General features: G+C 45.5%; 1 protein-coding gene across 11 annotated transcripts in view; it reads left to right on the top strand.

The window, feature by feature from the left end:
- The first annotated feature begins 11,503 nt into the window (after nt 1–11,503).
- The window catches only part of ST8SIA4 (ST8 alpha-N-acetyl-neuraminide alpha-2,8-sialyltransferase 4), a 134,165-nt gene continuing 131,492 nt past the window's right edge, over nt 11,504–14,176 (top strand). For 6 of the 11 annotated variants that reach the window (XR_011736683.1, XR_010653203.2, XM_071802664.1 and 3 more), the window contains exon 1: nt 11,506–12,005. Coding sequence is in view for 8 of the 11 variants with exons in the window: in XM_071802664.1 (XP_071658765.1) it covers nt 11,893–12,005 (113 nt within the window). In the remaining 3 variants the exon portion in view is untranslated. Of the gene's footprint in view, nt 12,006–14,176 lie in introns of all 11 variants that reach the window. The other 5 variants (XR_011736684.1, XM_071802666.1, XM_071802665.1 and 2 more) reach the window with 3 other exon arrangements.

Raw genomic sequence — 14,176 nt, 5'->3', positions numbered from 1 at the left:
CAATACCATGTTCTTTGGCCCAATTGTCTATAATACTGTTTTTGAAATGAGTACCATTGTCTGATTCAATTCTTTCTGGCGTACCGTGCCGCCAAAGGACTTGCTTCTCAAGGCCCAAGACAGTATTTCGGGCTGTAGCATGAGGTACGGCATATGTTTCCAACCATCCAGTGGTTGCTTCCACCATTGTAAGTACATAATGCTTACCTTGACGTGTTTGTGGAAGTGTAATATAATCAATCTGCCAAGCTTCTCCATACTTCTACTTTAATCATCGCCGCCCATACCATACAGGCTTTAACCGTTTCGCTTGTTTGATTTCGGTGCAAGTTTCACATTCATGAATAACCTGTGAAATAGTGTCCATAGTTAAATCCACCCCTCGATCACGAGCCCATTTGTATGTTGCATCTCTACCTTGATGCCCTGAAGCATCATGGGCCCACCGAGCTAGGAAAAGTTCACCTTTATGTTGCCAGTCCAAGTCCACCTCAGCTACTTTAATCTTAGCAGCTTGATCTGCTTGTTGGTTGTTTAGATGTTCCTCGGTGGCTCGACTTTCAGGCACCTGAGCATCTACATGCCGAACTTTCACAGGCAGGCTCTCTAGCCGAGCAGCAATGTCTTGCCACAGTGTGGCAGCCCAAATGGGTTTACCTCTGCGCTGCCAGTTGCTTTTCTTCCATTGCTGTAGCCACCCCCACAAGGCATTTGCTACCATCCATGAGTCAGTATAGAGATAGAGTATTGGCCACTTCTCTCGTTCAGCAATGTCCAAAGCCAGCTGGATGGCTTTCACTTCTGCAAACTGACTGGATTCACCTTGTCCTTCAGTGGCTTCTGTAACTTGTCGTGTGGGAGTCCACACAGCAGCTTTCCACCTTCGATGTTTTCCTACAAGACGACAGGATCCATCTGTGAACAGTGCATACTGCTTATCAGTCTCTGAAAGCGTATTATATGGTGGTGCTTCTTCAGCACGTTTTACTTCCTCCTCATCTGGAGACATCCCAAAGTCTTTGCTTTCTGGCCAGTCTGTAATAACTTCTAATATCCCTGGACGGTTGGGACTTCCAATTTGAGCTCTTTGTGTGATCAGTGCAATCCATTTACTCCATGTAACTTCGGTTGCATGATGTGGAGAGGGAACCGTCCCTTTGAACATCCAGCTCAGCACCAGCAGTCGAGGTGCCAGGAGGAGCTGTGCTTCAGTGCCGATCACTTCTGAAGCAGCTCGAACTCCTTCATATGCTGCTAGTATCTCCTTTTCAGTTGGAGTATAGTTGGCCTCAGATCCTTTGTATCCTCGACTCCAAAAACCTAAGGGTCGACCTCGGGTTTCTCCTGGTGCTTTCTGCCCGAGGCTCCAGGTAAGTCCATTATCTCCGGCTGCGGTGTAGAGCACATTTTTAACATCTAGTCCAGTTCGGACTGGTCCAAGGGCCACCGCATGAGTTATCTCACGCTTAATTTGTTCAAAAGCTTGTCGTTGTTCAGGGCCCCACTCAAATCAGTTCTTTTTACGAGTCACTCGATAGAGAGGGCTCACAATGTGGCTGTAGTCAGGAATATGCATTCTCCAAAAACCTACAATGCCCAAGAAAGTCTGTGTCTCCTTTTTATTAGTAGGTGGAGACATTGCTGCAATTTTGTTGATCACATCCATTGGGATCTGACGATGGCCATCTTGCCATTTTATTCCTAAAAACTGGATCTCTCGTGCAGGTCCCTTGACCTTGCTTCGTTTTATGGCAAAACCAGCATCCAAAAGAATCTGAATTATTCTCTCACCTTTCTCGAAGACTTCTTTCGCTGTGTCGCCCCATACGATGATGTCATCAATATATTGCAAGTGTTCTGGAGCTTCACCTTGCTCCAGCGTGGTCTGGATCAGTCCATGGCAGATGGTAGGACTGTACTTCCACCCTTGGGGCAAGCGATTCCATGTATACTGGATGCCCCTCCAGGTGAAAGCAAACTGCGGCCTGCACTCTGCTGCTACAGGAATAGAGAAATATGCATTAGCAATGTCAATTGTAGCATAGCACTTGGCTGCCTTTGACTCCAGTTCAAATTGCAGTTCTAGCATGTCAGGCACAGCAGCACTCAGTGGTGGTGTAACTTCATTCAGGCCACGATAGTCCACAGTTAGTCTCCACTCGTCACCAGACTTACGCACTGGCCAGACTGGGCTGTTAAAAGGTGAGCGAGTCTTACTGATCACACCCTGGCTTTCCAATTGACGGATCAGCTTCTGGATAGGAATCAAAGAGTCTCGATTGGTGCGATATTGCCGGCGATGCACCGTCGTGGTAGCAATTGGCACCTGCTGATCGTCAACCCTCAGCAGTCCTACAACAGAAGGGTCATCTGAGAGACCAGGCAAATCAGACAGCTGTTCAATTTTCTCAGTGTCCACAGCTGCTATACCAAATGCCCACCTATACCCTTTTGGGTCCTTAAAATACCCTCTCCTGAGGTAGTCTATACCAAGGATGCACGGAGCATCTGGACCAGTCACAATGGGATGCTTTTGCCAGTTTTTTCCAGTTAGGCTCATTTCAGCCTCTACAACAGTCAGTTCCTGGGATCCCCCAGTCACTCCAACAATATTGATGGATTGCGTTCCTTTATAATTAGAAGGAATTATTGTGCACTGAGCACCAGTGTCCACTAAAGCTTTGTACTCCTGGGGTTGTGTTGTACCAGGCCATAGTATTTGTACAGTCCAATAAACTCTGTTATCCCTTTCCTCCACCTGGTTGGAGGCAGGGCACCTCTAATTTCTGTTTTGCAGAGTGTCTGGGTGTGAATTAGAGGTTCCTTCAAGAGCATCAGAATCTCTTCTGCTGCTTTTGTAAACTGGAGCAGCCACCTTCCTAGGAGTTTTTCCTTTTATCTCACATACTCGTTCTTGAAGTTCTGAGGTAGGCCTTCCATGCCACTTATTCATGTTTTCTCCCTGCTCATGCAGGAAGAACCACAGTGAACCTCTTTTTGTGGGCTGTCTCTGCCCTCTCTCTCGAGATTGGAAACGCCTTCTCCTAACAGCTGAAACATAGGTTTGTGCAGGTCGTGAACGGTACGAGTCTTCTCTGAGCTCTTTGATTTCTTGCAACAGCTTTTCAAACCGATCATCAGATTTTTCACACAGTTTCTCCACAGCGGAGACACAAGCCCGTAGAGAACCAGCAAGGCTGTCCTCAAAGTACCGGAGCTGCTCAATCACTTCATTAATTTCTTGTACACCTCTAGCTGACCAGACCATTCCTGCCAATGACTTAGCATATGCAGGTGGTGCACTTTGTACAAATCTGCGCCACATAGATTTTGTACAATTGATTCTATCTGGGTCTGTCCCCTCTTGGCTGTTAGGTCCTAGATAGATGATCTCTCGCACAGCTAATTCTCTCAGGAACTGGATACCTCTCTCCATAGTATTCCATTTCCCTAACGTGGATATACAATCTTCCTTGTAGGGAAATCTGACTTTCATAGCTGCCAGGAGTCAGGTCCAGAGGGTAGTGGCGTTAGACTCTCTTGAAATTGCCCTATCAATGGTGGAATCTTTTGACAGAGATCCCAGCTGCCTGGCTTCACCACCTTCTAATTCAATTGTTTCTGCCCCATTGTCCCAGCATCGCAGCAGCCAGGTTAAAATATTCTCGCCTTCACAACGACTAAAGTCCTTTCGCAGATCTCTCAGCTCACCTGGAGAAAAGGACCGAGTGGTGGTCACTTCATCTCCACCCTGTCCTGATGATGCGTCTTGGGTTGATGTTGGCCCTGTGCCATCACCTGCTGCACGGGTAGTCTTTCTAGTGACTTTCTTACAACCAGCAACTGATGCTGATATGGGTTCACCACCATTTGATTCATTTTCAGAGTCTGAATGATTGTCACAGTGATTGCTGTGGTTACAGCAGCAACAGTGCCCAGTGTGTGAAGACGGGGGGGGCTGCCTTGTTAGCCTTTGAGGCTGGAGAAGTAACATTATCCGCAGCGACCTTGGCAGAGGAGCTCTGCGGAGGAGCTGTAGCTTCAGCCTGTGAAGCCGCAGTTGCGGGGACAGTGGCTGCAGCAGCAGCTTTGGCTGTTTTGCCTTTTCTCGAGCGGCTAGGAGTGCTTTTTGCTAAAGCTTCCGAAGACGCACTGCAAATCTCAGGACTAAAAAGAGACGCAAACCTCCTATTGAACCTCATTTCTCTTAACAGTAACACAGACTGACACACATTCAGCAAACCAGATAACACCATCACAGTTCCATCAAAGCTCCAAGGATATTCAAAGTTCTCTAAAACATTTGCAAACTGTCCTAGCGAAAACACAAAAGTATTGTTAGTCAGCCTTTCTAAAGATTCGCTTGACCAGTTAGCAAATATAGAGCCATTCTGCTCTTTAATCTCTCCTGGAGGTTTTTCAAGGTAAAGAAAAAACGAGTAAAAATACATTAGCGGCTGCAGTATAATGAAATAAACCAGTGCCAAACCACACAGTATCATCATGACCGCTGTCCAGTTTCTTGTTGTTATATAATGAATACTTCGATTTAGAAAGAAACACCAACACAGATATGGGATCAGCGAGCACAATGTAGAAAATAACTGATACAACTTATGCCACAACATCTTTAAGTCAATGTAATTCACTTTGCCTTAATACCACTAAATAATATCCGAAGCAAACAGACGCGCGAGTATCACAACTCTATGAGTTGGCACCGTGCCAAGAAAATTGAAAGGTACGTCAGAGCAGTAGAAAAGCCAAAAATCTCCAAATTTACCCCTTTCTCTTGCCCCACGTTGGACGCCAATTAGCTGTCGAGGGTTAAGATTGTGGGGTGACAATCAAACCCTGGCAGATGTATTGTTAACCTCCTCTCCCCTCCACTTCCCCCTTTTTGCCCCTCCCTCTCCCCCCTTCCCACTCAGGACAGGCGATCGGGAGGGAAAGAAGGACAGAGAGAAGAGAGTTGGAAAAGTTAAAGATGTTTTACTAATGCTACTAATAAGAATAGAGAAAATAATACAAAATATACAAAACCAATCTTGTAAGTCTCAGCAACTGCAGAGCCAGCACCCAAAGTCCTGGATTAGACTCTGTAGCCAACCGGAGCTGGATTCAGTCTCTCACTAGGCCTCAGTTCGCAGGGACGACCAGCAAGGTCCTCTCCTAATGTCAGCCATGAGGAAAAAAACGAAAAAAGGGACGAGATCCTCGTGATCTCCCACTTTTATATGAAGTATTCACGTGAATGGAATGTTATACACCATTGGTCAGTCTCTCGGTCATCAGTTTTCTCGTTGCCCCTCTCGCGAGATGTCCATCCATGCTTATCAATAAGTTTGCATTCCATTGCTAGGTTTAACCAAAACATGTGTTGGGTTCTCCAGGAAAATGCAGCTAACATGAAAGCTTTAGCTGACAGGCAAATTCACTAAAAGAGAAACTTGTTTTTTAACAAAACCAGGACAGTATAGAACTGTAAAGTAGGAGAGGTGAAGTTATAACCTAACCTTGCTGAACTCAATCAAAATTTTTGTATCTACTTCATTGGAGTAAGAACTTAATCTTAGATCTGCTTCACATGTCCGCCCACTGACCTGGATGACGTACGGAAAATCCCATTTCCTTGTGTTCTTTTCTTACCCTGGTTGGTGCCAGTGTCTTCTCTGTGGACTTTTAACTTCTGAGGTAGGCTTTCCCATGGAAATTTAAAGACCTAGGACCCTGATCATCTGTGACTAGATTACCAAATACAAGTTTGCAAAGAAACAAAGAGAAAGAAAAAGGGAAGGGGAAAGGTAAAGGGAAAGGTAGAGGTAAAGGGAAAGGGAAAAGGAAAGGGAAAGGGGGGTAGAGGGGGGAAAGGGAAAGGGGGGAAAGGGAAAGGAAAAGGGAAAGGAAAGGGGAAAGGGGAAAAGAAAGGGGGAAAAGGAAAGGGGGAAAAGGAAGGGGGGAAAAGGAAAGGGTGAAAAGGAAAGGGGAAAGGGAAGGGGAAAAAGGGAAGGGGAAAAAGGGAAGGGGAAAAAGGGAAGGGGAAAAAGGGAAGGGGAGGGACGGGACGGGAAGGGAAGGGACGGGAAGGGAAGGGAAGGCAAGGCAAGGCAAGGCAAGGCAAGGCAAGGCAAGGCAAGGCAAGGCAAGGCAAAGGCAAGGAAAGGAAAGGCAAGGAAAGGAAAGGCAAGGAAAGGAAAGGAAAGGCAAGGAAAGGAAAGGCAAGGCAAGGCAAGGCAAGGCAAGGCAAGGCAAGGAAAGGCAAGGAAAGGCAAGGAAAGGCAAGGAAAGGCAAGGAAAGGCAAGGAAAGGAAAGGAAAGGAAAGGAAAGGATTATTGTGTTTTATTGTATTTTAGTGAATGACTTGCCCTAAAGAGCTACTGTTTGTAGATGTTGCTTCGAATGTGGTAGAAGACCATTTTGTCCTGTCTTAAGCATTAGCCAGTGGTAAAAGACTGTCACTGAAAGCTGTCATTAAAAATGAAATTAATCATAGCAATGCAGGCTGACAGCAAAGCTTCGCAAACAAGTTTCCACAGCAGAGGGCATACTATGAACTTACAGCATCTGATGGTTATTATACAGTAACAGTTTGCATGCATGCTTTCGTCTGCAGCAAATATGAGATCATGTTGAGGTACCTTAGCTATCAACAAAAAGGGCTTTCTTGTTCATCTGCCCATAAAAGGTCTATAAGCAGCTGATGAAGACAGCCAAAAAACATCCTCTGACAAGGATCTGAGTTCAAATCCTTTGTATGTCACGTGAGTGCAGAGAAGACTAAATTGCTGGTAGGTCCGACCTCTCTCAGTAGATAAACACACAACTGCAAAAAAGAACGTAAAACAAATTATATGGCTTCATTGAGATTTAGTTTCAAGGCTTTCTAAAGAATTGCTGTAGCATTTATTCTAGAGAAAACAAAACGTTGTCTTCCTACCACACACAAAAAGAAACTGCTGAGAGATTCAGGTAAGCTTATTGCAACTGTCTCCACATTACTGATCCTGTGATTGTTTTGCAAGGTGATTGCAAATGCTACGTCATCACTGCATGTTAGTCATCAAAATGAAAGTGGAGGTGAACCTGAATATGGATTCTGACCTGCTTTTTGTGTATCTAAACATCAAGAGAAGTTAAGTACCACCAACCCACACCTCGAGTCCTGTACAGTGGAATAACTATACAAAAATGCATTTCACAGTGTCGTCTTTAATTGTGCTGCCTATAAAAAAACTGTTGTGTTATGAAGCAGAGGTATTTGAAATGCTGCTATTTGCAATGCTAGGAATGTTAAAAATGCAATACTTCTACTACAATAGCAAATAGACTATATTTCAAAGAGGAAGACGTTTCAACAAAAGTATGGATGGATGATTACAAATAGAAGCATAGAAGATATTCAAATTTTGGCTGTAAGAGTACTTATCCTGCAGAGTATTAGTGTCCTGTGCACATTAACATTAAGCAAAAAATGTGAATGTCTGGTGTCTCTGCTTGAACTATCAATGAAAATATTTAAAGACATTGACGTCTGCACAGAAACAGATTTAAGTATAAGGAGTACTTAAAAATTCCTTAAATAATTATTTATTGTTTTAACTGATGTTTCTTTTTTACAATAAAATTTGAATAGTTAAGACTAATAAACACACTGCATAGGACTAAATCAGAGTTTAAAATGTTAAGCAAATGTAAGAATAAAACATCAGCCATATCTATTCCTGAAACACATGACCTTCCCACAAAACTCAGTATTCTGTTAAAAATTATTATATAAGAACCAGAAAGCTCTACTTGCTGTAAATGGAGCAGGTTTACATTAAAATTATATACTAAAAAAACGAGTGAGAAGGGACCTGAAAAAGTTACCTCATCCATCCTTCCACCTTGAGTCTAGAATTCAGAGGATCTGTGTAACTTAGTCCAGAAGACATCCAGTGATGGAAATGCTACAGCTTCCCTAGGCAATCTCTTATAGTGTTTCTCTGTCCTCAGTGATAACAAGGATAGAATTAAGTCAGAAGATATTTCTGAGCACCCACAGACAACATCAAATACACTTAACACAAAAAGGACTTTACATGATAATATGTTTTAACAAATATAAATGTTTGAAGATTCTAAACGCTTTCTTCAGCATGAAATGCGGCCTTTCAAGAACACTTTGCTGTAGGAACCAATTAGCACTCTGAAATCTGATATGCTCAAATGTATGATTAGTTATATTATTCATATTTTTGCTCCTCCAGTAGTCTTCATAAAATGAATTATACTGACATCACTAGCTGCCTTAAAATAAGATTTACTAAACATATTTCTAGGTTTACAGAGCTCAATCATTCCGTTATTTCATATAAAATAAACCATACAATTTGATATGAACTCTACTCATTATTTAAATATCATTAGATTGTATGAGAAAGAGGAAATCATTTCAAGGTATAATTTAGATAGCTCATTAGACTTATTAAGTGCTGTTAATACACATTAAAGAAAGGTAATTAAATGAATTGGTGATATGTATGTTTAAATTGTGTATGCAGTAAACTCATTTTGTGTTACAACAAAATTTGTCATTGCAAGTGAAATGTACCACCTGGCTCAATTATGTTATACATACGCTTTATACCTATATACTATATGCATCTGCCCTGTTACTTGAGTACATCAGAAAGCTAGAGAATAGGAGTATAGATTAGGAGGGAATCCTGATCAGAACAGCTATGAGAGTAGCCTTCTGCACTGTAGTCACAACTGTAAAGCTACTTCTGAAATAGAGGTCAAGACTGATTTGGGACAGCACTGAAGATGTTGAGAAGTTGCCCTGGGTCAACTTTCAAGTGGCACTGGGACCCTCCTATACATACAACCTCAGAGCTTAGAATGGCACACACAGAAGGTGAATATGGTGAATCACTGCAGGATCAGATCAATGGAGACAATAGGTGGCTGAGTTGCAAACAGCATCAGTCTTCAAGACCAACTTAGTCTATATGAGTAAGGTACATGTGCGGTATCACAAATCCTGTCTTGTGGCGGGGGATGCACTGGGTTGTCTCTCAAGATCCCACAGTTCTCTTCTGACCCAGTAGTGTGTTCTCATGGTAGTAGAATGACAGGCATGAGAACAGCCTGAATTTTCAGGATAATAGCTACAGATTATCAATGTGTGCTTCTGGATAAGTGTTTTTTCTTCATATTTTACTCAAGTGTAAATTGACAGTTTTACGTTTTGACAACTGAATTAACAGTTTGGGAGTTTCGATGGTTTAGAGCTTGTAGTTAAAATATTAGATAGGTTCCTCAAGGGTGCTGGGACCATCATGGAGAATGCACTGGTACTGCTCATGGTATTTAAAAACACATAGACATTAAAAAAAACCCAACAAAAAACACACAAAAAACCCACAAACTGCAGAAGTGTCCACCTGCCTGGATAAGGCTGCTGTGGCTACTTGTACATAGAATCAGTTTGGTGTCAACCTTTTAGGCCTCTTGAAGTGGTGGAGTTCAGTTTCAGTCAGACTGGTTGCAAGCAGACAGACCACAGATACAAAAGTGTACTGTGATGGGCAAGGTACCTCATGATGCCCATCACCATCAGTCTTCAAGTCTCCTGGGTGCAAGCAAGGATTCCTTGTGTGGGGTGGCAATTAGTACACATGAAGCAGCAGGAGAGATGGATTTTAAGCTTCAGGTGGAAGGAAGCCTAGCAGAAGGTGGAGAAGATGAAGACGTACTACTTTCTGAATGTTCACACAACCTGGTACAAAACCAAAAGCTACTGTGGCTGATAGTGTAAGCTGCCATTGGTAGCTGTGGCTGGAACCAAGTAAAACCACCACCAAAGGTGGGTGAATTTGGGACCCTCTGTATACGTTTTCAGTATCTGTTGCTGATAAGCCCATCTAACTATAAAAATAATCTCATACAAAAATATAGCATGTAAAAAAGAGTATTTGCTGATGTTCAACAGGACTGACAACTGATCGAATCCTAACTTTTCAGATGAAGTGATGAAATTTTTACAATGGTATTAAATAGGGTTTTGCATATGAATTCACTTTCCGTCTAGAAGAGACTGTCTGACATGAATTACACCAAGTGAAATTTGAAGCTCATGCTCGCAAGTAGAATGGGTTTTACTCCTTTTGCTGCTGATGCTATTTAGAGGTCAGTTTCCAAGACTAGGTTATCAGAGCCACAGCAGAGAAGGGCACAGAAAACACAGTTTGATGTGGCTTGTGTGAAAGGAAGTTGCAAAGTATCCATTCTATTCCACTGAGGCTGAATTAATTATTTTCTTTTAAACAAAATTGATTTTTAGAACATAACTACTAGCAGCCCTGACATTCTCAAGGATTTCTCCAACCCTTCTTCACTTTTAATGCCTGTGAGGTAATATTCTCTCAGGAAAGAAAAATCCATGCTTACATTTGCTTGCATCTTGCTATGAAATGTCTGTGACCAACTAGTTCTGAATACAGCATATCAGATCAAATAGACCCAGGGAAAGTTCTCTCACCCTGTGAGCTCCTGCTCTTAACCTGAGAGGAATCACATCAGATTTGTCACAAACCCTTCCTGGATCCCCATGGGAGAAGAGTGGTGTTGGTGTTGAAGCCTATTCCATAAATGTAAGCCTAAGGGCTGTGTGCAGATGGCTGTCACACAGAATAATCCAAGGCAGCCCAGTCACTTTGAAGAGGACAAAATAATACTGAGAAAAGTAGATGCTTGTTATTTATTTTTCATGTTGCATTATGCGTTTTAAAGGGCTTTTTTTTATTTTCTTTTGAGATTCGGGGTTATTTTGTGCATTTCAGAGAAATCATCCTAGCACAAGTATAAAAACAACGGCCATGTTGAGTCCGCATACATGAAACAGGGCACAAAAGAGCGGGGCTTGGGCGGTGGATTTGGCCACACCCCGGGTTTAACCTCCGGACACGGGTGTGCAGAGACCCTACTGCTTCCCTGCCCCTCCCTCCCCTTGCATTCTCCCGCTGGTGTCGGGGCCGGAGGAGCTGCCCAGGGCGTACCGCGAAGCTGGGATAAACCTGCAATGCCCTTTTCACACTCCAAGCGTCCGTCAGGCCAGAGAAAGAAAAAAAAAAAACCCAACCCCAAAACAACCCAGAAACAGAAACCACCCTCATCCTTCTCAAAAAAAGGAAGCGTGTCTTTTCAGTGGCACCGAGCTGGCGGTGCTTTACTCAAACTTTCTGACACCCAGCAGGCGACAGGGAACTACGTACTTCAGGGGAAAAAGGCAACCCCTCCACAAACACAGCGGGGCTACAGAGCGGGAGGACCTCCAGCCTCTACCCAGCGGGTGCCCCCCCTGCCCTCCCGCACCGCGGCCCGCAACCCTGCACAGCCCGGACTCGCGTCTCCCGCCGCTCGCTGCTGCTACCTGCGGCGCGACGCCGGGTGCCCGCCCCCGCACGGCGCCCATTGGCAGCGCTCCGCCCGCCACCGCCCCGCCGCGGGGAGGGAGGTGCCAGCGGCTCCCCGGGGCCGTGGCCGGCGCGGTCGTAAGAGGGCTGCAGCGGGGCCGGGGCCCGAGGCGCAGCGGAGCAGCGGCGGGAGGAGCTCGGCGCGGCGGGCGCGGAGCGGCGGCGCCACGGACTTATCTCTTTGGCCGAGGAGAGCGAGCCGCCGCCTGCGAGCCCTGGTCCTTGGCTATCGGGGGCAGGGTGAAAGACAAACTAAACGCCAAACGTCCCCCAGCGTCTGCGCCTTCCTGATTTTATGGTTTTTGTTTCTTCAGCTATTTCGAAAAAAGATCTACTGTGTTTTTGGCAATTTGTGCCGCGGGTGGAGTTCTTTTCCGCACACCCTTGACAAACAAAGGAAAAGGGGGAGGGGGACTGCGTTTCGCAGAAGACATGCGTTCAGTCAGGAAGAGGTGGACTGCGTGCACGATAAGTCTCCTCCTCATCTTCTATAAAACGAAAGAAATAGCGCGGACTGAGGAGCGCCAGGAGGCACCGCTCGTCGGGTAATTGTGGGGCGCCACGCCGGGAAGGCTCCTCGAGGGGACGTCCTGGCGATGTGGCTGTTTGAGGTCTTCTCCAGGGCCCCACCCGGGTCTTCGGGTCCCCTGGCACACCCTGGGCCGTGACCCGCTCCACTGCTTTGCCACCGCAACTTGCCACCCTTGCTGGTCTGCGCAGGGAAAGGGGGCGTGGGGCTCGGGTGGCGGGGGAGCGTGTGTGGAGCAGGGGTACTGCTGCGGGACAGGCTACGATCAGGTTTGGCTGGCGGAGCTCAGCGCCGGCGGACTGGGTGCGAAGGGCCCGGGCGGGACGTTGGCTGGTGTCGGTGTTGCAGCTGCTGCTGCTCTCCCCCAGCCGCAGTAATAGGGGGCGCCGGGTGCTCCCCGACGGCCGGCGTAACTGGAGGTGGCAGTGGCGGCCGCCGGTGCGCGTTGTGCCTCGTTTGCTGCGTTGGGAGCCCTTCAGAGGTGACCGTACCGGGCTGGGCGGCCGCTGGCAGCTACTGCTGGCTCCTACCTCCGTCCTTCAAGTTTCCCTGGGAGCTGTGCTCCCGGGCTTGCTCTGAGAGTGTACGAGACATACCCTTAAGGTTCGTTAGGCTCCTCCAGTGGAAACTCTGGTCCCTCGCCGAGACACTCTTACATATTTTTGCTCTTCTGCCAGTCTGAGCTTGAAAATTAAAGGAGAAATTCCCTTGCCATTTTTCTGTGAGCACGGCTTTCTCATTCTCTCACATTGGGTTTGTGTACATGCATGCCTGTATTCCTCATTTTTCTCACAGCTTCCAGCTATCCTGTGAAGATGTGGTTTCAGCCAAGCTTATTTATCCTTTGAGATGTATAAATTTTTGTTTTCATGGGGGAGTTCCGTGGTGGCTTTGTGAAATCAGCAAAGGCAGGGAAGGGGCTCACACTTTCCTGTGCAAATCGACTAGGGGGCAGAGGGATGCATTCATGGCAGATTTTCTTCCTTTGGCTTTTGCCTTAATTTGAGGAGGAGTGTTGGCCTGGGGGAAGCTGGGACAATTGCAACCTATTTAGTTCCCATTTTGCCCCGCAGTCCCCAGAGTCTAAACCAGAAAGTGCATCCCTCTTAACTGACCCATGCCCAGGCAGGCCAGTATGGGAGCTGGGTGCATGCACTGGGCACAGCTGGGTGGCTGTGGCCCTGGCATCTCCCAGGAGCATGGGTTTGGCCTCATCTGTGTGTATGCCTGATTAATGATGCCATGTTTGCTTCCCTTTGTATGAAAGTCTTTCATAACTTGCTGGTATCTTTCCCTCTTGTTCAGCCTGAATGTAAGCCCTGTTTCTGCTGTGATGCTGTGGTATCTGAATACTTAGGGGATGCACAAAGTTTAAAATTTTGGGGTTGTATGTGTGCAAAAATACACGTGAAAATGAATGTGTAAGGGAGAAGCAGCATTAAAGATACCATGTTTCTTAATATTAGGTTGGTGCAAAAGTAGTTGTGGTTTTGGACCGTGAATTTTAAATCATTATAAATAGGCTCAAACACATCTTTATTAATCAAAACAAGAACCATTACAATAAACACATTTGGTCAATGAGAAATAAGTTTGTTTATTCCTGTAGCCTAAAAATCTCTGTTTTGCGATTCAACAAACTCTTAGAAAGCGTTTTCTGCATCCTGCTGGTTGAGGAAACGTTTTCCCTGCAAAAAGTCATTGAGATGCCTGAAAAAGTGGTGGTTGGTTGGCGAGAGGTCAGGTGAATATGGCGGATGAGGCAAAACTTTGTAGCCCAATTCGTTCAACGTTTGAAGCGCTGGTTGTACAACGTGTAGTCGGGCGTTGTCGTGGAGAAGAACTGGGCCATTTCTGTTGAGCTATGCCGTCTGCAGGCATTGCAGTTTTCAGCGCATCTCATCAATTTGCTGAACATCCTTCTCAGATGGAATGGTTTAGCCGGGATTCAGAAGGCTGTAGTGAATCAGACAAGCAGCAGATCACCAAACAGTGATGGTGGCCTTATTTTAGTTCAAGTTTGGCTTTGGGAGGTGCTTTGGAGGCTCTTCTCGGCCCAATCACTGAGCTGGTCGTCGCCGGCTTTCATATAAAATTCACTTCTTGTCGCACGTCACAATCTGATCGAAGAATGGTTCATTGTTGCATAGAAGAAGAGGAGATGACACTTCAAAACAACGATTTTTT

Source organism: Patagioenas fasciata, chromosome Z, assembly GCF_037038585.1.
Source record: "Patagioenas fasciata isolate bPatFas1 chromosome Z, bPatFas1.hap1, whole genome shotgun sequence".
NCBI lineage: Eukaryota > Metazoa > Chordata > Aves > Columbiformes > Columbidae > Patagioenas > Patagioenas fasciata.
Note: the sequence above shows the minus strand (reverse complement) of the source record. Positions and strands in the feature narration are given on the sequence as shown.